This window comes from Gopherus evgoodei, chromosome 5 (genome assembly GCF_007399415.2).
Source record: "Gopherus evgoodei ecotype Sinaloan lineage chromosome 5, rGopEvg1_v1.p, whole genome shotgun sequence".
Classification (NCBI taxonomy): Eukaryota; Metazoa; Chordata; order Testudines; family Testudinidae; genus Gopherus; species Gopherus evgoodei.
The window spans coordinates 87825350-87851803 of NC_044326.1; the positions used below are offsets into that span (position 1 = coordinate 87825350).

The 26454-nt window shown below is 39.4% G+C and overlaps 1 protein-coding gene across 6 annotated transcripts in view; it reads left to right on the forward strand.

Annotated features, from left to right (window-relative positions):
• The window catches only part of SLC10A7 (solute carrier family 10 member 7), a 200968-nt gene that overhangs the window by 50746 nt on the left and 123768 nt on the right, over positions 1 to 26454 (forward strand). For all 6 annotated transcript variants that reach the window (XM_030563642.1, XM_030563643.1, XM_030563641.1 and 3 more), the window contains one exon: positions 14102 to 14140. In XM_030563642.1, the coding sequence (XP_030419502.1) occupies positions 14102 to 14140 (39 nt within the window). The remainder of the gene's footprint in view (positions 1 to 14101; positions 14141 to 26454) is intronic.

Consider the following 26454-nt stretch of genomic DNA (forward strand, 5'->3'; position numbering starts at 1 on the left):
GAGTCAAGCACTCTAGAGTTAGGAAATTCCAAATTTAAGGTTGCATGGGCAATTGTTATTTTTGCCCCATTTATAGGGTTGCTAAGTGTCCCGTTTTCAATCGGAACACCTTGTTGAAAAGGGAGCCTGGAAGCTCTGGTCAGCAGTGCTGACTAGGCTGTTAAAGTCAGTTGGTGACACAGTGGGGCTGGCAGGCTCCCTGCCCGGCTCCTGGGAAGTGGCTGGCCTGTCCAGCTCTGAGGCAAAGGAGCGGCAAAGGGGGCTTTGCGCTCTGCCTCTGCCTGCAGTTGCCTCCCCAAGCGCTGGCTCCGCAGTTCCCAATGGCCAGGAAACGCGGCGGATGGGACTTGTGAGTGCAGTGCCTCTGGGTGGGAGTTGCGGGCAGAGCCACCTTGCCACCCATTCGCCTAGGAGCTGGAAGGACATGTCACCACTTACTGGGAGCTGCCTGAGGTCAGTGCCCACACCCCCAACCCCCTCCTGCACCCATACCCCCTGCCCCAGCCCTGAGCCCCCTCCCACACACAAAATCCCTCCCGGAGCCAACAAACCACACTCGTGCCACCCTCTGAACCCCTCAGACCCAGACTGGAGCCCCTTCCTGCACCCCAAATCAGCCCTGGCCCCACTGCCTACCCCAGTCCTCAGCACCCTCCTGCACTCTGAACCCCTCGGCCCTAGCCCGGAGCCTACTCCTGCACCCCAAACCCATCATCCTCGGCCCCAAACCAGTGCCCGCATCCTCAGTCGGAACCCTCACCCCCTCCTGCACCCCAACCCCCTGCCTCAGCCTGGTGAAAATGAGCAAATGAACGAGGGTTTGGGAGTGGGGGCAGGATCTCAGGGAAGGGGTGAGGCAAGAGTATTCGGTTTTCTGCAGTTAGAAAGTTGGCAATCCTGTGTGCCTATATACTATGATAATTACATGATCACAGTTTTTTTATTTTTTGTTTGGTTTTTTTACAATGCCTTTGTCTCATTCACAGGGTGGCCAGTGCTTGCTAAATGGGTAGTTACTGAATACATCTTTTTATCCTCCTCATTCAGTGTGTAGCCCCTGCCCTATTTACTGCATAATATTTACACACTGCACTGAATACAGAATTATAAATGTTTTTAAAATTTTGTAATGGAACTGTATACTGAAGTATCTGATCCTCACAAACATTAATGAATTTACCTCTCCAGTGAGATAGAAAGGTATAGTATGCCTATTTTATAAATGGTGAAACTGAAGCACAGAGATTATGGCCAAAGTTTGCTGAAGTGCTTGCTAATCTTGGGAGTGTCTTCAGTGATTGGGTGTTTGATTTAAGACATTTAAGCTCTTGGTCTATGTAAATTAGAACTGGTTGGGGATTTTTCCATTTTAATTTTTTTGCAAAACATCCAGAGGAAAATTTGGATTTTGCAGACATTTTTCACTTTTTTGTCAAGAAGATCTGAAAAACATGTTTAATTTCAAATGAGGTTGACCCAACTCAAAACTTTCCAGTTTGTTGAAGGGAACTGAAATGTTTTATTTCAGGTCAGCTTGACATTAACCTGCATCTACCTCAGCTGCCACTGTAGTCTGAGTGCCTCATTATTGTCTATGTTCTGGCTGCCTGCAGCTGGACTATGCCCTGCAGTTTGCTTTCTGGTTGAACTGCCCAAGTAAGTCATGGTAGTTCCATGACTATGGTGCATCATGGAACATGTAGACCGGCAGGGGAGCCTGGCCAATAGACAAGAATGAGGGAATGAGGCACTCAAACTACGACTCCCATCAGGCACCATAGCAGCTTAAGTGAACGCAGTTCAGTATCAAAACAAAATTAAACTTATCGATTTAGTTCAACAGACTGAAATAAAGTGTTTTGATGTTTCCAAAACCATATAATTAATTTGTAAATTTCTGTTCCATGACAAATTTCAATATTTTGTCATTTTGCCCCCAAATTGGGGCTAAAACAAATGTTGAAATAATGAAAATCTCCATGGGATGAAAACACCTATTTTCAGCTAGCTCTGCTGTAGATGGAATCTAAAGAAGCTGAATGAGCTGGGAGCATGTTCTGTGCAGATGGAGTGTTTGTGGTTTTTAGTGGCAAGCCTCTTGCAAGTTTTACTGAGCAAAATCCATGCTGAGGCTTCCAGGTTCCTTGGGACAGATTCTATGCCAACTCTTCAGAAAGTAGCAAGTTCTCACTCCCCACAAAAGGATGTGAATGAAATTCTGTATGCTAGAAGTTTATGCTCTTCTTCACACTTTTTTTTATTGGCATAGTTGCTTTTAGAATATTGCCTGCTATTAGAGATCTAAATGCGCTGGATTTAAGAGAGAAAGATTTTTAAGCTTTGCTGGGTAAACTTTTTTCTTATTTAATAAGGTGTTTTAATTGTAAAGGAAAATCTTATAGTTCATGATAGTACTGTTACTGCTGACCAAGAAGGCTGAGAGTTCAAGTCCACAACCAAGATTTGGCTGATATTGAATGGTGACACTTGCAGCTCAGCATAGATTAGCCACTGCTTTTTAGATTAGTGGATAAAATTGAGAACTCTGTTTATTTGGGATAGCTGTATAACTAGAAGTTAAAGATCCTTTGGCATTTATTAAGAGAGTGAAAGTAATGGCAGTGTTTTAGCCCAGCCTTTTTTTCTTTATAAAACAGGTTCCAGTGCCCAAGATTGTGAGAGGGCTATTACTGAGAGCAAATGGCTATTCCATTTGCCTACAGTCATTGTGCTCCTACAGCTTAACTCATTACTTTGTAAAATGCTTTGAGATTCTTTGAGTAGCAAAGGTGCTATATAAAAACATAATCTAACACTTCATGAATAGCTTTTTTCTGTCAAATGTAATCTAAATATAATACTATGCTTAACACAGTGATATCAGAGCATCTTTTAAACTGTAAAATTATATACATACAGATTTCTCCCCTCACCCCCCCAGTGGAGGTATTGGTGCTTTTTACATGTATTTTTTTTTCAGGATACTACAGAGGGTAGCGCTTTGGCTGGACTCATAAACTGAGGGGGCCACCAGTACAACTCAGTACTGTTTTAGAGCTTTCCCAGAAGCCACTTGAAAAAGGGCAGTTGTGCCAAATTAGTGTTAGTTCTGTGATATGAACAGACATTTACTATACCTGGGACTAGATAGAAACCTCCTAATATGTTTCAGTTGTGACCTCTGACAAATTCTAACATTCCCTAAAGGTCAGGGCTCATGAATCTGTTCAGTGGGTCATTTGAACTTCTTTTTATTTTATAAAACAGGTAATTAAGCAAAAACTACATACTTTGGCCTTCTGTACGCTAGTGATTTTCTTCAGATCTCCCACCATTGCACAGCCAGCAATGCAACTCTGCTTGTAATAGCAATGTTGGGAGTGCTGCTGTAAATCAGACTCTCAGCAAAATAGCCACAATACCATCTAGTTCTGTTCTGAGCAAGCTTTGATGAGTTAGTGATTAAAATGCCTGGCATGCTCTACACTAGCACTCCCAGGGAGAGTGACCAGATGTCCCAATTTTATAGGGACAGTCCCTATATTTGGGGCTTTTTCTTATATAAGGTCCTATTAACTCCCACCCCTGTCCCAATTTTTCACACTTTCTGTCTGGTCAGCCTACTCCCAATGGTGGAGCTGCTCTGTAGTATGACAGTGGGATATTTGTAGATAAATACTGGTATAGACACAACTTTTGAATTAATGCAAAAGGACGTCTTTTAGAAAATGGCCTTGTTCTTTCATTTCACTTCAGCAGAAAAACAATACTCTTTGGAGTTGTTTAACTAGACCTCTAATCATGTTATGGATGATGTCTTCAGGAGGATCTGGGGACAAGACCTTTAAGTGTTTTTATCACAGCTTAAGATCTCAGAAAATTTGAACTTAACTAAAAGTATGGTTGGGAGATTGTTATTGCTCTGTATCCTTCTGAGGATACCTTCTGAGGTAATTTTTAAAAAAGAGACAGTCACAAATATAAAATGTTTGACCAGAATAAAGCCTCCGGTTGTCAGAGTAACTTATACACCATTGTTCAGCGGGGCCTTTTTATTAAATCATCATTTAGCAGTCCATTTGTTTTGGTGCCACAGTTATTGCCTGGCCTACTCAGCTAATAAGTCTTCAGTCACTAACAGAAACGAATCACATAAGATTGTCAGATAGTTCTCATGCCTGGGTGTTTGGTGAAGGTTTTGTTCTTTCTGTTATGACCATGTAATGATGATACACATGATTGGTTCACTCTGCTGCCAATTTTGCAGATTCTAGGGCCCCAACCAGATATTGAAATGCTCTGGGAAGGAGAGGGGACGAGGGGTTCATCTGTTTCCTAATGACTGGGAATATTATGGAAATAATTTTCAGTCCTTTAGTGAAAAATACATAAACCAGTTCTGGAAACATTACTTCTTGGCTGCCGGTGTAGGAAACCTTTCCAAATCTGGCATGGCAGTGCTGTTTGAAATAAGCTACAGAGGAGAAGGCCATATGCTGAATCTTGGATCTTGGGCAGATAGGGGCCCAGTAAAACAGCTTTGCAGGAGGAAGCAGGTTTTACTGAACAAGGCCTGCTATTCCAGGCATAAATTCATTGTGTACATATACAAGATAAGTCTGTAAATGGAATGTAAAGGTTAAAGTTAATGTTCCTGGTAATTTAAATGTGCGGAAACAAGGAAATGGAAGAAGTTATGACTTTCATAACATTTCTGATTGCTAGTTAAATACATACAATGTGTTCAATACAAGAGAAGCAACACAGCTATGAGGTTGTCCACCTTTCATCATTTTTTATGGGGTTTTGTGTGTGTGTGTGTGTGTGTGTGTGTGTGTGTTAACAGTGCACAATTTTTTAATTTTTGCATTTAATTTGTGTGACATTATTAAAGAGGGGTGGAAGAAAGAGAAACTGATTGTGCTGAGTAATGTTAGTATTTAAATGGTCAATTAAGATTTTTGAGGCTCTGCCTTGCTGTGTTAGTGAGGTGGGAATGGTACATACAGGCACTGATAATTTTATAAACAAATCCATATGTATATACTACTGGTTCTTATGCTACTGCCCCTTGAAGGACAGAGCAGGAGGCAGTGAGTTAGAGCCTTTTCAGCTTCAGAAGAACTCTGGACTTCAGGAACTTGAGTCTTCCTGCATCTCTCACTTGAGTATCAAAGACATGACTGGGCTGTTCTTCTAAAGGTTTGTGTGGAGGGAAATCTCAGCTGATAGTCCAGCTGATTTGCTGGGGAGGAGGCCAGGTGAGGGGAAAGAGGCATGCTACAGTTGTTGGCAGGTGAGAACCTCTGCTGATCTTGGCGAGGCCACATAAAAGGATAGGCATCACGTAGCTGCAGATTGATTAAGTTCCTGCACTTAATAGCTTCACAAATGCTGCTGTCCCTTGTCCACTAGCGTCTCTTCTGCTTCCACAGCCAACTCCACAGCTCTGTACAATATCTCTTCTCTGTGCAGGACTTGTGAACACCACATGGCCTCCTGTGTATTTTTAAGCTCTTTGGGCACTCATACACAGATTAGTAGCTCCGCAAAGGCATCTGCTGTGGGCAGAGCTACACTCCTGTATTGTGTAGGGCCACGGGAGAAGCTGCATGACAATTAGAAGAAGGATTTGTGCAAGAGGGAATGTGGGTTAGTAGGGCAACATCTTTTGTGAAGCTCTTGAACTTAAGAAGACAAATCCCCTATCATGTTCACTAAGGGAGCAGGCATTCCAAGGTGTAGCAGAGGGCTTTCTCCACCCCACATCCCTAGTCAGTTACAGTGACCTATGTGGCAATGTTCAGGTAGATTTTTACTTTACCAAGCAGAATAAAGGCAGGACATCTTTAGTATCTGTAGGAAAATGTACTACTGTAAAAGGCCATAGTGCTACTAGACCCCTATTCATGGAGTTCCTACATCCAAGCACCTGTCTAACATTGAGACCACATTAAATATAAATGATCCTTCACTGAAAAATGAGTGGAAATCAGGAGAGCACTGTATACATCATCACAAGATCGTAAGGTGCACTTAATTGAATGTTTATTATTCACTTATTTTCTGGTTTCACTATCTGGGGAAAAACCTTACCAGTCTGCATACCTTTCTGGACTGATTTCATTCTCCATTTCCAGTCACCACTGAAATCATAGCCCCACAGAGACACTGCAGATCCATCTAGAAACACTCAAGCAGCTCCAAATAGAAAACTTAAGCTGACTAAAGAGGAGGAAGGTACCTCTTTCACTATTGCCAAAGATGTTGGTGAAGTTGAAGGACACTTTCAAAGAAGCAGCAGGAAAACTAAACAGATGTCTTCATGCTAGTTTATAACAGAATATTTTGTTGTTACCAAAGGGCAGTGATTATTACATGGAACTATCAGTGTGGGAATCTGTATTAGTGGAAAAGCATGGTTTCTACACAAATACCTTGGACACAACTATGTGGTTAGCAACAATACATAATTTGGTAAAACCTTCCATTTTAGCACAAAACCCGTGGCTGGAATAGCACAGACATGTATGTAATTGATGACAGTGTCTTCCAATGCAGAACAAATCTTTAGCATACAGAACTTCATGTTCTGCGATTAATGTCAAGATGTTTCAGAGGACAGCATACGCTGGGTGGCATTCCCATCTTACAGTGCAAATAAGCAATATACACTTGTTACATTTGTATTTTATACTGCATTTTTAATATAAACTGATAGTTATTGAACATTTTTGTAATCAAGAAATGCTGTCACAGAATTCAGTGCATATCTGCTACTGAAATCAATGGGTTGCATGGTCCTGGGTCTAAATATGTAAAGTAATAACTCCTGTGACATTTTTAGTTGGTGGGAGGGGGAGGCTAGAGAGAATGCATGTTTAGGGGAAAACCTTGTAATACCATTCTTTTACCAAAAGTGGGCAGTAATACAATATTTTTTGTCAGTTTTCAAACAATAAGTCTCTTTCTCTAATTTTTTGTGGCTTCATATAAAATTAGCCTTCAACAAAGCTTGCCTTATTGTGACTAAGTACTTTTGCAAGAATTACTAGTAAGAAATTATACACCTGGGGCCAAATACTGCTTTAAGGTCCACATCCCATTGAATTGAATGTGAATTGTATATGCATCTCCAAGGCAGAATCTGGCTTCTGTTCATTTTTTTAAAAAATGATGATGAAATGTTAAAAAGCATTTGCTTTGCCTTTGAGGAGTACTTGTTCATCTGGAGGATTTGTTGAGCAGTTAGCACCATCTTTTCTTTATTTTTGCCATTTTGTAACAGGATTTTTATATGCATTTTAACAATAATTTAAGAGTCTCTGTATGCATAGAAAGGAATCTGAATATATGTGCCTTTTTTAAAGCAGTATCAAAACTGGGTTATTCCATCAGCACAATAGAATGACGGGGAGCTGTAGTTGGAACAATATGTAAAAATACAGCTTGTAAAAGATTTCCTTTATTAACTGTCATCATCCACAGAATATATGTTCAAATAAACGTTGTGTAATAACTAAATTTTAGATTAATAGGCCCCTTAAGAAACAGCAAAGTCATTCAGGATAGTCAGTGAAAAATAGGCTGTAAGACTGTAACATGCACATATTGTCCTGCTTACATGCTCTCTCTGGTGTCATTCCCATTTATCAATGTCGGCAGGCTCTGTTCTCATTAAAACACTCTTGCACAAAAGCAACTTAATTTTCTTAAGAGGAGAGGACACCTGATTCAATTTAGCACCTACAATCTGGAACTTGAACATATATTTTTTTCTGTCTAAATTCAGATGAATAGTTATGAACAGCAACAAACAGATTAAACATATCAAGTATATTTATATTTTTTTTGCAGTAAGAGGCCTGTGGATAACAGCTTTCTAAAACATTGTATCATTTTATTAGTGGAAACAGTGGTTAAGAGTTAAGCTATGGTAACCGTAAAGATCATAGATTCAAGATGTTTTTATTTTTAAACAAGGGGTATGTTAAAGAGATATTGCCAGCCCATTCAGACCAGTGTTGATGCCCTGTTTATCTTCTTCTTCCACTGCCATGTCCTTGTCTTTTTTGCATGTTGATCACTCTGTCTAGATAAAATTCCCTTCCTGAGCGGGGCTACCAACCCCCTATGCTCGCCTCATTCAGATCTCTCCTTAAGATTCTCTTCTACAGCAAAGCCTGTAAGATATGGGTCAACAACATCCACTGTATTAATACAGAAGTAAAGGTTGCACCACCATACAATGTGCTCCAGCCTCTGCTGAGTAACCACATAATATTACTGCTGGAACTCTTCCCCTGTACCGCAACCTCTACCAACTATTCTGTTACCTCTTTCATTGTCATATCTTAAATTAGGGAGCTGGGACCATATTTTGCTCTTTGCACCGTGAGGCCCATAATGCCCACATGTAATTGTTAGGGCTGAATCACAGTTGGTTATGGGCCACTTGGACCTTTGAATTTCATTATTCTGCATCTGCAGAATTTGCTGTAGAATCTACCTCTTGCTTCAGAATTATGCTCTAAAAATCAAAGTTCTTACCTAAAAAAAATCCTTTTAGCACTTTTAATGGCAAAGCAGCTTTTTAAAAACCCAACAGAGTATAACTCTATGCAGTATTGTTTTCTATTAATCTATAAGGATAAAGCAATAGCACTAATAAAGCTGTGAACACCCATCTCCTTTGGGATATGAATTCTGAAACCTAAGGATGGCAATTTAATGTCAACATTTTAAACTATTTCATTCCTGATCTTTGCAATCACAACTAAGAAGCATTTGAAGCAGACAGTGAATATATTGTACCTGTGTCATGTATCTAATAAACTAACCTTTATTTGCATCATCCATCTAAGGATTTTAAAAAGCTTTTCAGACAATGAATTAATTTTGACAAGACACTTGTGAGGGTATTTCTCCCTTACAGAAGGAGAAATTGAGACACAAAATGGTTAATTTCACAGGGTCATGCAGAAAGTGTTTGGCAGAGCCAAGAATAGACGTAGGCCATGGCTACACTGGCACTTTACAGCGCTGCAACTTTCTCATTCGGGTGTGAAAAAAACACCCCCCTGAGCGCTGCAAGCTGAACCCCATGAGGAGGGGCTTGGCTACACTGGAGAATTGCAGCGCTGGTTTACAGCGCTGCAACTTAGTAACTGTCCACACCTGCAAGGCACATCCAGCGCTGCAACTCCCTGGCTGCAGCGCTGGCTGTACACCTGGTCTGCTTGGGTTATAACGATTGCAGCGCTGGTGATGCAGCGCTGCTTGTCAAGTGTGGCCACCAAAACTGCTGTAACTGGCCTCCAGGGTATTAGGAGGTATCCCAGAATGCCTGTTCACAACAAACCGGAAGAGTGGCTGAACTCCGGGCTCCCCGGAGCTGCTTATCTAAAAAACAAACACAGCTCCTGTTTGCTCGAGCGAGCAGAGGCAGGCAGGGGAATTGCTTTGGAATGTTCACAGCTGTTTGCTTGAGGAGAGAAGCCACACGGTGGAGGGGGTAGGCGGGAGTCCGTGTTGAGCAGCTGCTTATGTGGTCTGAAGGCTATGTAGGAGTGCATAATTTGCATTTAGTGAATAAGAGAGGGGTGGGGGAAGGGGTCGAAACTTTTAAAATGATAGAAGGTAGGTGCTGTGTATCTTCCAGTCCTTAGAACTTGCAAGGCAGGGAGCTGACAGTGTCAACTCCTAAAAATCCACTTTCTCTGTCTCCCCCACGCTCCGTCATACTCCACCCCACCCCCCTCTTTTGAAAAGCACGCTGCAGCCACTTGAATGCTGGGATAGCTGCCCACAATGCACCACTCCCAACAGCGCTGCAAATGTGGCCACACTGCAGCGCTGGTAGCTGTCAGTGTGGCCACACTGCAGCGCTGTCCCTACACAGCTGTACGAAGACAGCTGTAACTCCCAGCGCTGTACAGCTGTAAATGTAGCCATGGCCGAGGTGAAGTACATGCAGCTGGCGCTGCGACTACACTCACACTTCAAAGCGCTGCCACGGCAGCGCTTTGAAGTTTCGAGTGTAGCCATGCCCATAGATCTCCAGACTGCTGTTAGGTCATGCTGCTTTATTCCCAGAATACTTTCATTCATTAGAACTGGTTGTTTCAGACAAATTTTATTTGAATTTGCAGTCAGTTGATATTCCATAAATACCTCATTATTTTAAACAAACACAGATGCTTTATTCAGGGCCGGCTCCAGGTTTTTTGCCACCCCAAGCGGTGGAACAAAAAAAAAGCCGCGATTGGCGACAGTTCCACCGCATCACTTTCTTCTTCAGCGATAATTCGGCGGCAGGTCCTTCCCTCCGAGAGGGACTGAGGGACCCACCACTGAATTGCCTCTGAAGAGCCAGACGTGCCGCCCCTTCCCCTTGGCCACTGCAAGCACCTGCTTGCTGAGCTGGTGCCTGGAGCCGACCCTAGCTTTATTTAGTATATAGTTTGAGCATTTTTTTGTGATGCTATGTCACTGAGTGTTCAGTAGATGGTATGTAAACTATTAAACTACTGGGTTTTAGTATATCACTACTTTTAATTACACCTTAAAACAATTGATTGAATTATACTTGTTTGCTTAATTTTTGTATCACACTGAGCTAAGGCATTTTCATTCTGTATCTGATCCTGCAAACTCTCATTCACATGGGTAGTCCTTGCTCAGGTATGTAGTTGCAGAGTTTGTAGGGTTGAGCCCATTAATTTTTGCTTTACTTTTTTTCACCAGAACTGTAATATATCGTTTAAACACCATATTGAAAATAGGAAATCTTTGTGCTTTTTAAAAACAGTATTTGCAGGGGTTGCTGCAGAATTGATCTTAATAGAATGAGTCCCTGTTGAAATACTCTGTTGCACACCCACTCTATTATCCTTGAATAGGAAATACACGTCATCACCTTTTTGATCACTGAAGAAATGATCATGTCAGTTTGTAAATACTTCGCATCAGTCAGGACCTTGTAGGTGCAGAGTCTGTTACATGTTTTTGTAATAAATTCCTCGTCAAAGTGGTTACCATAGAAAAGTATATATTAACTTATATCCAGGAATGCTGCACTTGCCCAGCATCCATTGCAAGTCAATGGGAGTAGAATGCCTATGTCCCTTACGTGAATTTGAAAAGATCACCCTTAATCAAGACAGCATCAAAACATTTCTAGTGTAAGGAAGTGCTGCCAATATTTTAACAAGGGACTTCCTCAAAAATTTTCCTTCCATTGGTGATACAGCCTTTAAAACAAAACAACATGGATTTCGTACTCTTCTCCCCTGAACCCAAATCCTTCAGTCCTTCCACTCCACCTCTCCCTACAGTATTTTCTCCCCCTTATCTCTTCATGGAGGCTCCTCTGAGGGCTTTCCAGCCTGGCAGGTGTTCCACTTGCCATTGCAGCTGCTGTTATGAGGGTGTACTGCTGGAAAAAGTGGTTGCAGGCCCGTCATGCTGTGGCCATTGTCTGTGTGGTGGCTTGTTGGATGCGGAGCAAATCTCCTTTGGTGATTTGTTGGGAGGTCTGTTGTGGAGTGGTCCCTTTTTGGTTCTTGGGTTGGGTGTCTTTTTCCCTGCTGGTATGAGTAGTCAGTTCAGGGGGCTTGGTCAGGACGGGAAGCAGGTTTTCCTTGTGTGGTGATGGAGGTTTTGGGATGGAAATAGTGCTCTAAGATTCCCTCCTATAACCATTTCTTCAGGCTCTGGAACAGGCAGGGCAGGTGCTTGTGGACATAAAAGTGGGCAGCAGGACTCCTGTTCAATACAAGGATAAGTTGTCCCCAGCTCCTGTCATCTTCATGCATTATGGGAGTGCCGAACAGGAGGGTACAGGGATTCCTAGCAGGTGATGCTGGAGGGGTGTTTCTTTTGCATTAGCTACTGTGGCATAGCAGACTCACCTGCAAGGTAGCAGTTGCCCAGGTGAGTAGAGACTGGTTCAGTGCTAGCTGCAGAGCATCCTGCAATGGAGTGGGCCTTTAACATTTTGGGCTGAGGAGTTTTTTGGTCCATGATTCCACCATTGAGGGCTGGGCCAGCCTATGGGTTCTGGGGAGAGTTAATAAAATTATTTTTTGAAATATAGACATTTTATGTAAAGTGAGATGGTTACATTTCAGTGTATATGATGGGAAGTAGGGAGAGGGAGACCTTTATTTTTCCTCTCAGTCTTCTGGTGCAGAAGCACAAGCCAACTGTTTCTTCCTTTCATATCTGGTAATCAGTTTATGTTTTAAAAGCTATTTTTGCAAGAAAAAGGGCTAGAAGTTTGCTTTTTCGTTGACCAAAAAAAAAAAAAAAAAGGAAACTAGTAAAAGCTGAGATTCTCCTTCATAGGTTCAGAGGCTGACTGTATTAAAAGGGGGCTCCATGGTCAAATACATACAGTCAGAGAGTGGCATGTTTCCAAGAAATACTGAAAGGATTTGTATTCTTAATATAGTGATAGGAATTAGAGGGGTTATAAGCAAAAGATATCTACAGTAATGTAGTCAGTGGTTATGATGTGCATTGTACATATGTCATCTATATCTCTTTTCATATGAAAATATCAATCTTAAAGTTTCAAAACATAGGTTACAAAGCATGATTTAATTCACACTTGTTGAAGAATTAGTAGCAAGCATTCTTGCTTTCACTGTGATGTTTGGCAGGAAAAGCCATTTGGACTTATGCCTCCTTTTTATGTTCAAAAGAGGAATGCTGATGAGGAAGAGGTGTTAAAATATGGTGCTATAGTTTACAACTGTCAACTCTAATGTTTCATTTAGCTGTATCTATTCAGATGCTCCCTCCACAACATGCAGTGCCATATGCCATTGTCCCTATTAGTAAGCAAGTAAGCAAAGGTTTCCCAGTTTGCACTTGCTTTTGTGTTTGGGCCACCAAGGAGCTATGGTCCAGTGCCATCTTTTATTGATAGGGCCAGCAGAGGAGGAATCTAATGAAATTATCAAAGCTTTGAATTAATTATGAACTTGAATAAGAAAGCTGAGCTCTCTAGAGCCAAAGATCTCATTACTCATTCATTCTCATTGCATCCTCTTATGGAGCAGAAGATAGGTTCAGCTACAGCCTTTAGCCTGGATTTGGACTTTATTCAGACTTGCTAAAGTCGCTAACGTCCACTTGTTGTTATGACTGAAAAAGTCAGCGTTGATTAATTTAGCTCTGCTCTAGAATCATCATGGAATGGTAGGTTCTCTCCCCCTCCGTCCCTTATAACTTGCCTCATGGCTTTTCATCATCGAACTGGATGCCATACAAGAGTTTCTTTCCATTTCTGGTAATTGTGGAAGCTATTCATAATTTAAGTTTTAACTTCATAGAATTTAGTGATTTAAGGTTAAGAGCTAATACTGCCATCTTATGCTTCCTGGATATTTAGTAAGCAAAAAGACTTCTACAGTCATTACCAATTGTTTACAAAGATTGTTAAATTGTAGATAATGCTTGGACATTTTGGCCTTAGAGTTATTATTCTGTTTTTACTACATTATTTCTATTTGCAATTTATTGCTCATTTTTTATAAACTTCTGAGCCTGTTAATAAGTGATTGTTCATAATTTCTTAGGTTAGTTGCCCAGTTAAGATACTGTACTGAAAAATGAGAAAGGAGGCTATTAAAATGAACTATGTCTGTTTTAGTTTAATACAAATTAGAACTTTCTTTCTCTCCTGGGCCCCTTAAAAGTTTTGGGTTTTGTTTTTTAAATGACTGTCAATAATGTAAAATTTTTGTCAGTGAATTAGAGTAAAATTAGTGAAACCGAGATTCTGTCTTGTACTGTTGGGGACTCCTTTGGTACCCGTTATAAGTTTATAAGATATAAAATACAGCAGCAGTTTTGCTTTATACAACCCATTATTTATGAGTTGATAAACTGGAACTCATTTGTCCTCATAAGCTACAAGACACTGGAAATTTTTGTAAGCAATGGCTAACTTTGTTTAATCAGGTATGTGTGTATTTGGAGGGTATGAAGACGTGCTGGGAGGGGAAATAGCATTCTGTTCTTCACTAAGGATATTTTTATTGTGAGTGATATTTTCTTTTTTTTTTCTCTCTCTCTCTCTCTCTCTCTCTAGGCAGCTGCTATATTTAATTCAGCCTTTGGAAGTTTTTTGGTAAGTAATGCAATGGTTACACTATAACATTGTATTTTTATATTATGGTTGGTGCTGGCTAGTCATTAGTTAAGCTGGTAAATAATTGAATAATTTTAGTATTTCTTTCACCCCTTCTTTAATTAACCAGAAATATTGCTGTTTCTTTTCATTGAATCAGAGTCACAAGAAAATGAGTGAATGAATAATCTTTGATCAATGTAAATAAATATTTAAGTACATCTTAATTTTCTCCTTAAATGGGTTAACATAATCTGTTATTGGGCAGATGTTTCAGAGATGGGTGTCAGTACATTGATTTTTTTCTAAGAAAGTTTATTAGATAATCATTATTTTCTATCAAGGGGCCATGGACTTTGAAAAGAAAACATGACCTGGCTGATCGAAAGGAGATGCTAATTTACTCAGTGACATGTCATTTGTTTAGTATATTTTACTGTCAGCGAAGCCACTCTTCTCTGTGTCCCTGAGGATCAGACTGAAGTAGCTAGAAACAAGGAAACAAGCAAGCTGTTCCTTTTAAAAAGCCAAAGTGATATTTGTGGGCATATTAGTTTGTAAAATTTCAGCAAACTAACTGAAAAGAAGGCCAAACAGTTTAATTTTTTTAATAAATACGTGTATTTATGAAGAAAGGAAAAAGATTTTGTATAGATGTATTGTTTAACAAGACATATTGGATTATTTTCTTACAATATGATATAAACTGATGAGACTGATTACTTGAGTTGTATAGTTAATCATGGATTTTACCTTACTTTTTTTCTAAAATATGTAAATACTTAAAACTGGATGTTTTCAATTCCACTCTTGCTTACCCAAATAGAGACTTAATCTGATGTGTGAATTGAATGAAAGGCAAAACTATTAATATAAAATATGTAGGTGAAATTGGAACTACAGACATGGAATTGTTTATTAAGCATGTAAAAAGATTTTTAGAAAAGTGTATGTATATAAATATATAACATGTATATAAAAACATACTGCAAAGAGTGTGATAGTAATACTGAGATTTGCAGTTGTGTACCATGTTTCTATAGTTGGATATGTTTTAGAGTTAGCTAAAGATGTAGGTATTGTGTATGTTTATATATAGTGTATACATGTACACACAGGCAAAATCTAAAAATATCAACATCGAAATGTTTCTCCCATTTTATGGGTTAATGGGGCTTTAGTAATGTTGCTTTTAAAAAAAATCTCTGCACCATGTTCTGGAATCTTTTTGTCAAATTACCTTTTTGTCAAATTACCTTCACTTTCTTTGGTCTAGTAAGAAAAAATGGTGAGCAAGACCTAAATTCCCTGCAGTATCCATCTCCGCTGCAGTGAGAACTTTGAGTTCACAGAGAGCCCAATTCAGGGCTCATTTAAGCCATTTGTAGTCTATTGACATCATTGGGAGTGTGATTGAACCGTAAATCACACATAATATAATGTATTATCAGACTAATTTAACATTTTAAAAGAATATTATTTAGAATTTCTAGACTCACGTTCCAAATATGTTTTAAACAAATCTTGGTTAAAGAAGCTAGACCAAATTCTGACCTCATATACATTTATATTACCTCATCGACACAAATGTATTAGTTCTGAATTTAGTTCTAGGAATTTCTAATAATGTTTTTGAATTTTCCCTAAATCTGTGATTACCTAATTTCATACTTGTATGCAATACTGGCAAGATGTGGTGAACATTCTTCTTTTATAATTCCATAGAAGAGGAAATCAGATTATTAAAAAAATTATTGTAAATTAACTAAAGGCAAACTATGGTACCAAATTTTTTTAAAATACAATTTTATTGTAAAAATACCCTCTCAAAAGTAAATTAAATCAGAGATTATTAGTGAGGCATGTATACATACAAAGATTTGAAATTTTATTTTATTGTACTGTGACTGTTTGAAAATGTGATTCTGTGGGGGAGTGTGTGTGTGCATGATATATAATAAGTCATGTATAAGCCGTATATATAATATAACTGCATTGGTTGTGGTCTTGTAAACATGTATGCACATATTTAATTTTAAGCAGGTGAGTAGTCCCATTAAAGTGAGGATTTTTGCAGAAGTGGGACCATATGTAGCTGGATTCCAATCTCACACCATTTTATACTGGTGTATATCTGTTCCCTTCAAGGGAGTTGTTCCTCATTTATTCCAGTGTGAGATCAAAATCTGGTCCATAATATGTATGCTTTCTACTAACATTTAGGATGGGATTTTCAAAAATCCATAATTAGACATGTAAATAAGTAATCTAATTATGAAAAGTCAATGAAAGGTATTGAATGATCAGCACCTTTGAAAATCAGATGACTTGGTGCCTAAATATGGACTTTGGGCACCTAGAATTATGCTCCTGTTTTGAAAATCTTGACCTCAGAATGTCTCTAAAATGCAAACATGAAATTGAGGTATAAACAGATAACTAAAGCTATGTATCAGACAGTGTGTTTTCTATATACAGTGATGTATTTACAGACCTACAATACTGTAAAGCATATTGGTATAATGTTTGTTAAAGGTGAAGCTGAGAGATCTGGAAGAGCTGAATAAAGGGCAGAATTTGGCTCACTGTAGCTCCAATCCTGCGGTTTGTACCACATAGGCAGATTGCTGCATCCACATGTAGCTCTGGCAAAGTGAGTGGGACTCTGTGTGGTGGAGCAGTGTGCCCCATATGCTCTGCACATTGTGGAGTCAGGGCCTATGCACGTTAGACTAAATATAGGCTGCGTATAAGGGTCTAGAAGAATTCTAGTTTTGAAAGATTAATTGTAATATTCTTGGGTATGCTACTTGGAATTCTAACTCCTCTAAGAGGATTGTGCATGGACTTTGGGAAGTTATTCTCCAAAATAAACTGTTTGTGGTGAAAAGTATTGATTTGTAGGAAAGTTCTCAACTTAATGTTAGAATGATATTTTAAATGTGATCTGACTCTGTGTGTGTGTGTGTGTGTGTGTGTGTGTGTGTGTAGGGAGGGGGAGAGAGAGAGAGAGAGTAGGTGAGCCTGCACCCTGATCACTTAGAGGCCGATTCGTGCCCCAGGAGAAGCTGACTGGGGGTAATGAACTCAATTGGCCCATCCACACAGGGCTGATAGGAGGCACAGGAAGGAAGTGCAAGAGAGGGGAGAAGAGAGGAACAGGGCTAGCTGGGGGTTGTCACAGAGAAGGCTCAGAGTAGGGAGACCTCTGTTCCCCTCAGATCCTGCTGAGGGGACCTAAACCTTGGCAAGGACTTTAAATAGAGGGAAGCATGAGGGACTATGGTGATATTGGTGAAATAAATCTTCACTGAGAGTACATCTGGAGGACTCTGTGCAGTTTCTGTGGGGAAGAAGTGGAGGGCCCCTGTTGCAGGGGGAATTAACAAGTTTCTGGTATTCATATAATAGAATTTGAAAGGCGATTTTGATGGGTCATCATGTTCTTAGGTCATGTAGCCTGCGATACTTTTGTTGGGGAGGAAAGTTTTAAAAAACAGTGTCCAAACCAACTTCCTTCCTCCTTCCCATCTCCCCACATAAAAAATTCCTGTAGATTTACATGTAGCAGGATGTGCAAAATGATACTGTACATATTCATAGCTAGTTTAATAATGTCCCAGGTCTAATTAAAACAGTGTTTTAAAGAACTAATTGTTACAGAAAACTTTTTTTTTTATGTTACTAGACTGGTAATAACTAATGATAGATGAATTCAATTTACATAAATTTCAGACCATGAGAATATTATAAAATCAGGCCACAGAGGATTGCTTTAAGTTAGGAAGTTAATATCGTTATCTCCTCCTCTCATTTTAACAGTTTGGTTTGCAGTAATTGTGGAGCATAATAAGTGATTCACGTTTTCCCCTTGATGGGGTTTTAATAAAATCTGATAGCATTTTAGTAATACAGGGTGGTTGGTTATCAGAGTGGCTGCTACTATAAAGCATGCAAACGTACTGCAGTACCAGTGCCATTGAGTTCAGCAGCATTGCTTGCTGCTGCTCCAACATCTGAAAGGAAAGGACACGTTTTTAACTAAAGAAGTTGGTGATTACAGTAGAAATAGTCTAGAAGTTCAAACATCTATATATCTAGGTTATTATACTGAACTCATTCGCACAGTATCTAAGCACCTCTGTTTCATTTCTGAAGTTTGTCATGTTAGAAAAGAGTTAATAATTTTTAAATGCTAAAACCAGACCACAATATGTGATAATCTGCTCTTCTAATATTTTAAAACTTAACTGAATTATTCTAGGTTTACCTAAAGTATTCAGTTTAAATCTGGATGAAATAAACAATATGTGTAGATTTGGCTGACTGGATTTGTTGCACCTAATCAGTAATTTGCACTTGTGCCTACTGGAATATTCCAATAAATGGCAAGACTGTGTGGCCCATCTGATAACTCTGACTGAGATTTGTTAGAGTGACTGAACAAATTTATGTGAACATAATTAATCTCTCTGGGTTAGCATTTGCACCCAGTACATAAAGAAGCTTGGTAGATTTGGAACTTGTAATGTGACTGCTAATAACTGATTTGGGAGTTAATACCATGGGGAATTGTATTCTATTTTATGTTTCTGCAGTATTCTACCCTCCTGCCATACAGATGATTATTCAGATTTGTTTATCTGGAAGTATCAGCAGAGAACAGTCACCTTCTTTCTTGGCTTTAAAATTGTTTCCAGAAACTGGGCCAGTTTCCTTGTGCACGTGCAATTTCCTTGACTTCATTGAAGATGCACTTGTTTTGTTTTGTTTTTCCAGTCACAGTGTAATGCCATATGCATAGGGAAGGGAGAGATTGGCTTCATACAATTCTCTGCACTACTAGGTTAGAAACCAGGTTGGTTAGTCACTTCCTTCTTCCTCTTCATCTTCCTTCCTCTTGAGCCAATGGGCTGGAAATCTGTAGATGGTAATATTGTTCAGCATGTGAAATGAGGGACTGCCTTTCATCACTCAATGGTGATCCCTTCCAGCCAGTTTGGGATCAATTATGATAGGCTTCAAAGGACCAGTCATCTCTTCTCCTGGACCAAAGAATTATGGCTGAATCCTGAGGTCTGTGGCAGTAGGAGACATAAAATTAGGAATATAAGGGAACCTGGAACATTCAGATCCCTGAGTAAATGTGCAAAATGGCAGCCTAAAAATGAAAGCCTTAGTTGAAGCTCCTATGACTCTGTCTTGGACTACTCTATACTGGACTATTTCTGTATTGCAGTTTATGGGAAAATGAGGGCATGTGTCCTGGATGAAGTGTATCAGGGTGGGGAATAGCTCCTACTCTGATGCTCCATCAATGCTCACATAGATCAAGCATATATTATGCCTGTCTTTGTAGCACCTTTATGGGTACAAGGCCCAGGACTTAACCATTTTTGTTTAAGGGGACAGAATTTGTTCTTATTGCTTTAAAACTCCATAATACCAGTGCCGTTTTATTTTTAGGGCACCAACTTAGCTGGTCAAATCAGGGCCCCTATTTTTTATAATTATATTTTAAATTTAGGTTTTAATTGGAAGTGTATGTAAAAATGTAGCTTCGCACAAACACAAGAAGCTTTGTTAGTTAATAAAAATGTATGGAATTCTTATCTACTCAGTTTTAGCAGGCATAATGCTTTACACAGGCTGACAGGACTTGTGCAGCAAGTAAATGCATTAGTCATAGTGTCCATTTTTCTTGCAAATTTGTGACATAGATTTAATTACGGGAATGACCAGCAACTTACAAATCAAATTTTGGTAGGCTGAACCAAATTTTTTATTTTAATAATGATGGATTTTTTTAGCAATGATTTCATTACTATTTAAAGAAATCCAGCAGTGTGGAACTAATCAATTGACTGAATTAATCTACTTTATTATGTTTTAGCAGATGGTGTATGTATTTTCTTTTCTATATATTTATTTATTTTACATTTTAAAATATTGTCCAGAAAACTGAAAAGTACTTGTATGTATATTTTTTCCCCTTATTGTAACTTCATGCAGTGTAAAAAGGGGAACAAAAGTCTTCTGGGACTTGCTTCTTTGCTAGCTGCTTGCAAGAAGAACTTGCCAGGAAGCCTGTTCACTACAGGTGCTGAATTCCAGATTCATACTTGCTAATTTCAAAGTGTCGCAGCTTTATGGTGTGCCACTGCATTCTCAGAAGTCGGCTCTTTTTTCTATGTGAAACAGCACAACGGTGCCGCTGGACTGTGTTCTGAATTTGATTCCTGCAGCTCACAGAACCCTCAGGAAGCTCTTCCTGTTAATCAGCCACTTGGGAAGCCTTCTCAACCTCAGAAGGTGGGATTTTTTTTTTTTTCATTAGGGAGCGGAGGCCAGGTCTCTGCAGTAGAGAATCCTTGGAACACATTATATACAAGGCACACAAAGCTTAGATTCCATGGAAGTTAAATCTGCTTGTGAGCCATTTACAGTTGTCTCACTGTAACTTTTCTATATCGTGGGCATAGTGTTCAATCCTCCTTTATGCTGATTGCTCTTGTTTGATTTTTGCTGGCTTGCGCTAGAAGCGCAATGGAATGTGGACATCATCCAGTGCTTTGAAATCCTCATATTAAAGGTACTATATATGTGCAGAGTATTAGTACTATTTTTATGTATAATTAACCCTACCCTTGCATTAGTGAAATAAGCAAAAATGGGCATCAGTTATAAAAAAGACACAAAAATGAAAACCAGATGCTCACATTGCTGCGATAGGCTGTGAATGGTGCTAATTCAGGTACCCCATTGTACCTAGTGGACATGGGAGAAGGAGGAGGAGCAGCCATTGCAGGCTGAGGAAAAGTGGGTGGACATCTCTGATTCCAGTTCTAGTTGCATGTTGGGGTGTTGTGCCTAACCCTCTCACTGAATAATAATGACTTATTTAGGGCTGTGCAACTGTACTGCTGATCTTCCAAAAGAAAAAGAAATTGAGAAAAGAATGGTTCTGGCAACTACTGTTTTATAAGTCCAACTTCTATTCCCTGTATATATTTTGTTAAGTATAAAAATCATGGAACTGGAAGGGACCTCGAGAAGTCATCTAATCCAGTCCCCTGCACTCAACGCAGGACTAAGTATTATTGAGACCATCCCTGACAGCTGTTCGTCCAGCCAGCTCTTAAAAATCCCCAATGATGGAGATTCATAAATAACCTTGGTTTATTAAAAAACAAATCAACAAACCACTAGGCACATCCGTGACTGATTTTTTTTTAAATAGCTTAACAGAATTAGTGGATCAAGAGAATTTTGGTGATGTCTATTTGGGTTTTAATCAAGCATTGGTAAGGTATCTTATTAAAGCTTACAGTCAAAATTACTTCCAGTTGGCTCGGATAGGAACACTGTCACATGTAGTAAAAACTGGCTGAAGGGGCATAATTGAGTTTTGGGGAAGTTTTTGGCAACCTATATCAGGGAGTAATATTAGGTCTAGTTGTATTCGATGTCTCTCATGAGCCAGAAGAGGGAGTAAAACTGCACATTAATGAAATTGCAGATGATACTAAATTGGGAGGAGTTGCAAACAGCAGCGAGGCCTGAGAAATAAAATAAAGAGGCCAACAAGGGATTAAATACGAGGACCAAAAACAGCCAAGTGAGATTTAATCTGAAAAAATACAGTCTAATATATGTTTGGAGAAAAAATAAACTAAAACATATTGTGAGAGAGAAACCTGCAAAACCAGTAATGCTGGAAGAGATTTAGCAGGAGTAATGGCAGACAGCAAATTAGATGTGGATTTACAATGTGACACAACTAAAACACAAACAATCATTTTTTTGCTGGATATGTAGAAGCATCATATTCCATATCAGAATGGAAATAGTCCTGTCTGTAGAAATCTGGCGCAATAACAGCTGAAATACTGTGTTAATTTCTTAGCACCTTATTACTGGAAAGATATTGACAAATAGTTCAAAGAGCAATGAAAATGGTTAGGAGGGGCTGAAAGGATCAGTTTATGAGGACAGATGAAAGGTGCTTTTTTATGTAGTTGGCTTAATGATGAGTATGTAGGAGACAAAATGGCCTGCAAATATTTGAGCGGAACGACGATGGGGAGGATTCATATAGGCTGTTTCATAGGGTTCACTTTTAATTAGAAGTAAGGAGATGGAATTAAGGAAGGAGATATTTAGACTGAACATCAGGAAAAGCTTCTGGGCATTAAGTTGCATTAGACTGTGCCGTAGAATATTTTCCCATAGGAAACTGTGGGAGACTCCGCACATGGGACTTTTAAGACAAGATTGGACAAAATACTAGAGAAGGACAGCAGAGACAAGCCTGTATTGTCTTGGAGATGGACTAGATGTCCAAAAAAGTATTTTCTGTCTCTGACTCTGATAATCTCTGTCAGTGCAATCAAGGACAGAGTGACTTCCAGGGGCACTTTGTGAATCAAGCACTCTGTGGCCAAGAAGAGGATTGCGCTCTCTGCAACAGTGGCTGATACAAGATGGTTTTCCCAAGGAATAAAAACCCTCTCCACACCTCTTAATTTTCTGTCACTTGTAATAATGCTATCATTCTGCCTGTCATTCAAGGCCCTTGACCTTTAGATCATCGGCCTAGTTTTCCTCTCTTGCTGCCCACATCCAGCTTGCACTCAGATGCTGCCATTCCAAAACATTGCCAGGATCTGTCTATTTCTTCCTATTTTTACAGCTAAAATTACTGTTCAGTCCCTCATGTTTTCCCACCTTGACTATTGTAACTTCTTTTTCCCTGGCTTCTTTGACACCCATGTTTCCCCCTCCAGTCTATGCAAAAACTTACTTTGAAAATATTTTAGATATTCCTGCCTATTCATTTGACCACATCACAAACTTTGTCACCCCCCAACTGAATCAAGTTCAGGTTCCTTGTCTCTTCCGTCAAGGCCCTGCAGGACTCTGCCCCTCCCTGTTTTACCTTTTTTTTGCCTCTTGCATGTCACCCTTCCTCCACTGTCACCACTCCACCAGCCTAGACTGCCTGGCATCTATATCATTCTACAGGTGTCTGTGTTTTTTCCCCACTTATGCCCTTCTTGAGCTGGTTCACAAGGTCACCTCTCTCTCTGCATTTGATTTTCTTGAAGACCCACTTTTCCCATACTACCTACAAAAAACTAACTGGATGATTGTGGGTACAAAGAGAGTTTATATTTCATTTTCATATATTTCTGAATCTTTGTTTTATAATAAGGTTATTTAAAAGCTTGTCTTTTAAATTTCACTTTTATGGATTTTGCCTATTTTGAATCTACTTGGAAGATTGTTGCAGAATTCTCCACAGTCAAATATTTATAAATAAAGTAGATCCTAGACTAGTTGTATAGTATTTTTAGTTCTCCTCTTACCTTCTGATGACTTCATTCATCTCTGTTCATTTTGTATGGCTTGAGTGTTAGTGGTGGTGGGGACAAGCCTATGGAATGACCCTCTTCATGTTGTCTCTGCAATAGAAAGCTTTTTTTAAGCCTTTCAAGATCTTTCCACTTCTGTTGCCCCATTTCTCCCATACAGTAACTAAGGGTGCTAATGGTAGTCAGGATTCTGTCCGTATATCTATTGGTCAGTTACCCCTTCTAGTGCTTGTTCGTGGTGTGATACGATGACAGGGTGTACCAGGCATTCTCTGCCCCTTCCTGGAGATCCTGGTGCCTTGGCCACCCCACGCAAGGAAGTCCCTTTTTAGAAAAGAAGGGCAGCGACTTTTGGACCTCTGCAGTTGCCGATTAAGACTTCCCAGGACAGCTACTGATGGAACCAGTGACTTGCTCCTCTCATGGCTAGAACATGTGGCAGCCCAGTCAGGGCCCAGCAGACCAAATTAAAAGGACTGGCAGCTTCAACGAAATGGCACTTCCTGCATGAAGTCAGAGTGGCAAGAAGGATCTTCCCTCTATCATAACCCAAGAAGCTTTATGTTTAGATCATTGGGAGACTTTTTCATTTACCCTGTGTGAGTGTGAGGTCCAGGTGGGCCCACCTGAATTAGACACTTGTTGGACTATTGAAAATTAGCGAGAAACCCTCTAGGTCAGTCAAGCTGGTGACAGGTACTTTGGGACATTTGCCCCAGCATTTGTTTCTTGACATAGGGAATTTGATTTTTTTCCTCTCCTGTTTGCTAAGCTTGTGGATATCCAGTTCTCAGCAAAACCAGTAACAGAGAATATCTGCAATACTATTGCTTGAGTTAACAAAACTAGCAGAAAAGTAGATGTTACAGGAGAAATTCCAGAGGCACACCTCTGTTATCAATTAGAGAAATATCCGGACAGATCATCCTGGTTTACTCTTCCAATCCAATGGCCATCCATAAATTGCAAAATAAAAACAAGTGATAGTTCAGCAAATAGAATTGAACATTTGCAGTATCTTAAAATTAAAAAGTTGTTGTATTCCCTCTGATCACATTCCAAATGGTATAAGGAAAAGTGAGACGTAATGGTGGGAAAATAACTAAACCTCATCTAGAAGATAGAATATTCTAGGATAGGGGTAGGCAACCTATGGCATGGGTGCCGAAGGCGGCACGCGAGCTGATTTTCCGTGGCACTCACACTGCCCGGGTCCTGGACACCAATCTGGGGGGCTCTGCATTTTAATTTAATTTTAAATGAAGCTTCGTAAACATTTTAAAAATCTTATTTACTTTACATACAACAATATTTTAGTTATGTGTTATAGACTTATAGAAAGAGACTTACTAAAAATGTTAAGATGTATTACTGGCACGCAATACCTTAAATCAGAGTGAATAAATGAAGATTCAGCACACCACTGCTGAAAGGTTGCCGACCCCTGTGCTAGGATTAGAACTCAGTGGTTTTGACCAAAATGAAGATATACTATGAAAAGAAAGTGTTAAAGAGAGATGCTATGGAAAACTTGATTCCAGACTTTAATGAACAATGAAGATATGAGGTTATGTACTGGTAGCTATTGTCTTGAGAACATCTGGAGGGGGAGACATGTATGTTTAATATTATTATATTGCCAAGCAATTTACTGGATTAGCATGTAAATCACATCAGTACGTACATACAGATTTGGTTTAAAATCAATTTCTAATATAAAGATTATTTTGGTCATGACTTGTAAAATGCATCAGCTTGAACCTATTTGCATTTGTCAAAAATTCTCCAGGCAACATACTGCCCCTTTTACTATGAAAGTACAACATTTTTATCAAAGGAACAATTTTTATTTAATTTCTTCAGATTTAATTTCAGAGTATTTTTGGTTTGTTGAAAGCTTGTTATAGGCCAGGTTTTGAGGAAACAATTTCACTAAGAAGGAATTTGCATATAGTTCACAACAATTTGATACATCAGGTACTCACTAAAGATCAGCTGTGAGTATTTCTAATAATTATTCAGGAAAATATATGGACACTTTGTTACAAACAGGATGATAATTTAATATCACAAATTTTGACCAGGGTCATTATTAAATAAGAAAATAAGTTATTTGGCAGAATTTAAAATACATATGTAGGAATCAGAAAGAGAAGAGGATTTTACTAAGGCTTCAGTATGTAAATGTCTATCACCAAGAGAAGTCCAATGGTAATTCTGCCTTTAGGAGTATCTTGGTTATGGATCTAATTATAAAGATGTTGTTTTACTTTACTTCCTAAAGCTCCTCAAATGAAGGTGTGAATGTATCTCTGTTGTGGTGTACAGAAGCAGGGCTGATAGAGGATGGGATAGGAGGTAGAGGATTGGGAACTATATATGTTCTTAGAGCTAACCATCGCTTTGGGCTAGTCTACACTGGTATTGCTTAAGCGCAGCCACGGCAGCACTTTAACATGGCTTGTGTGGTTGTGGCACAGCTCTCCCAGCTCTAGAGCACTCTAGAAAAACCACCTCCACGAAGGGCGTAGCTCCTAGTGCTGGTGCACTGTCTACACTGGCACATTACAGTGCTGAAACTTGCTGCCCTCACGAGTGTGTTTTTTCACACTCCTGAGCAAGGAAGTTGCAGTGCTGTATATTGCCAGTGTAGACAAGCCCTTTGTTGCATGCATGCAGATGCGTGTAGGAAGAAAGATTCTTTAATTTTATTGGGTATTTACACCATGTGGCTGTTTAGATGGAAGGACAAGAAAAGAGACAGAAAGGTCTGTGGGATAATTTGTTCTTTGTTCTGTCCTTTCTGGAATTTTCTTTAGTGCCGTAACTAGAGGTGCATTCTATAAGGAGTGTGTGTATGTGTAAATGTTTTATTGCAGCTAGGGCTGGTCAAAAAAGGATGAGTGTTTTCTGCAAAAAAACAAAAAACAACAATTTTTT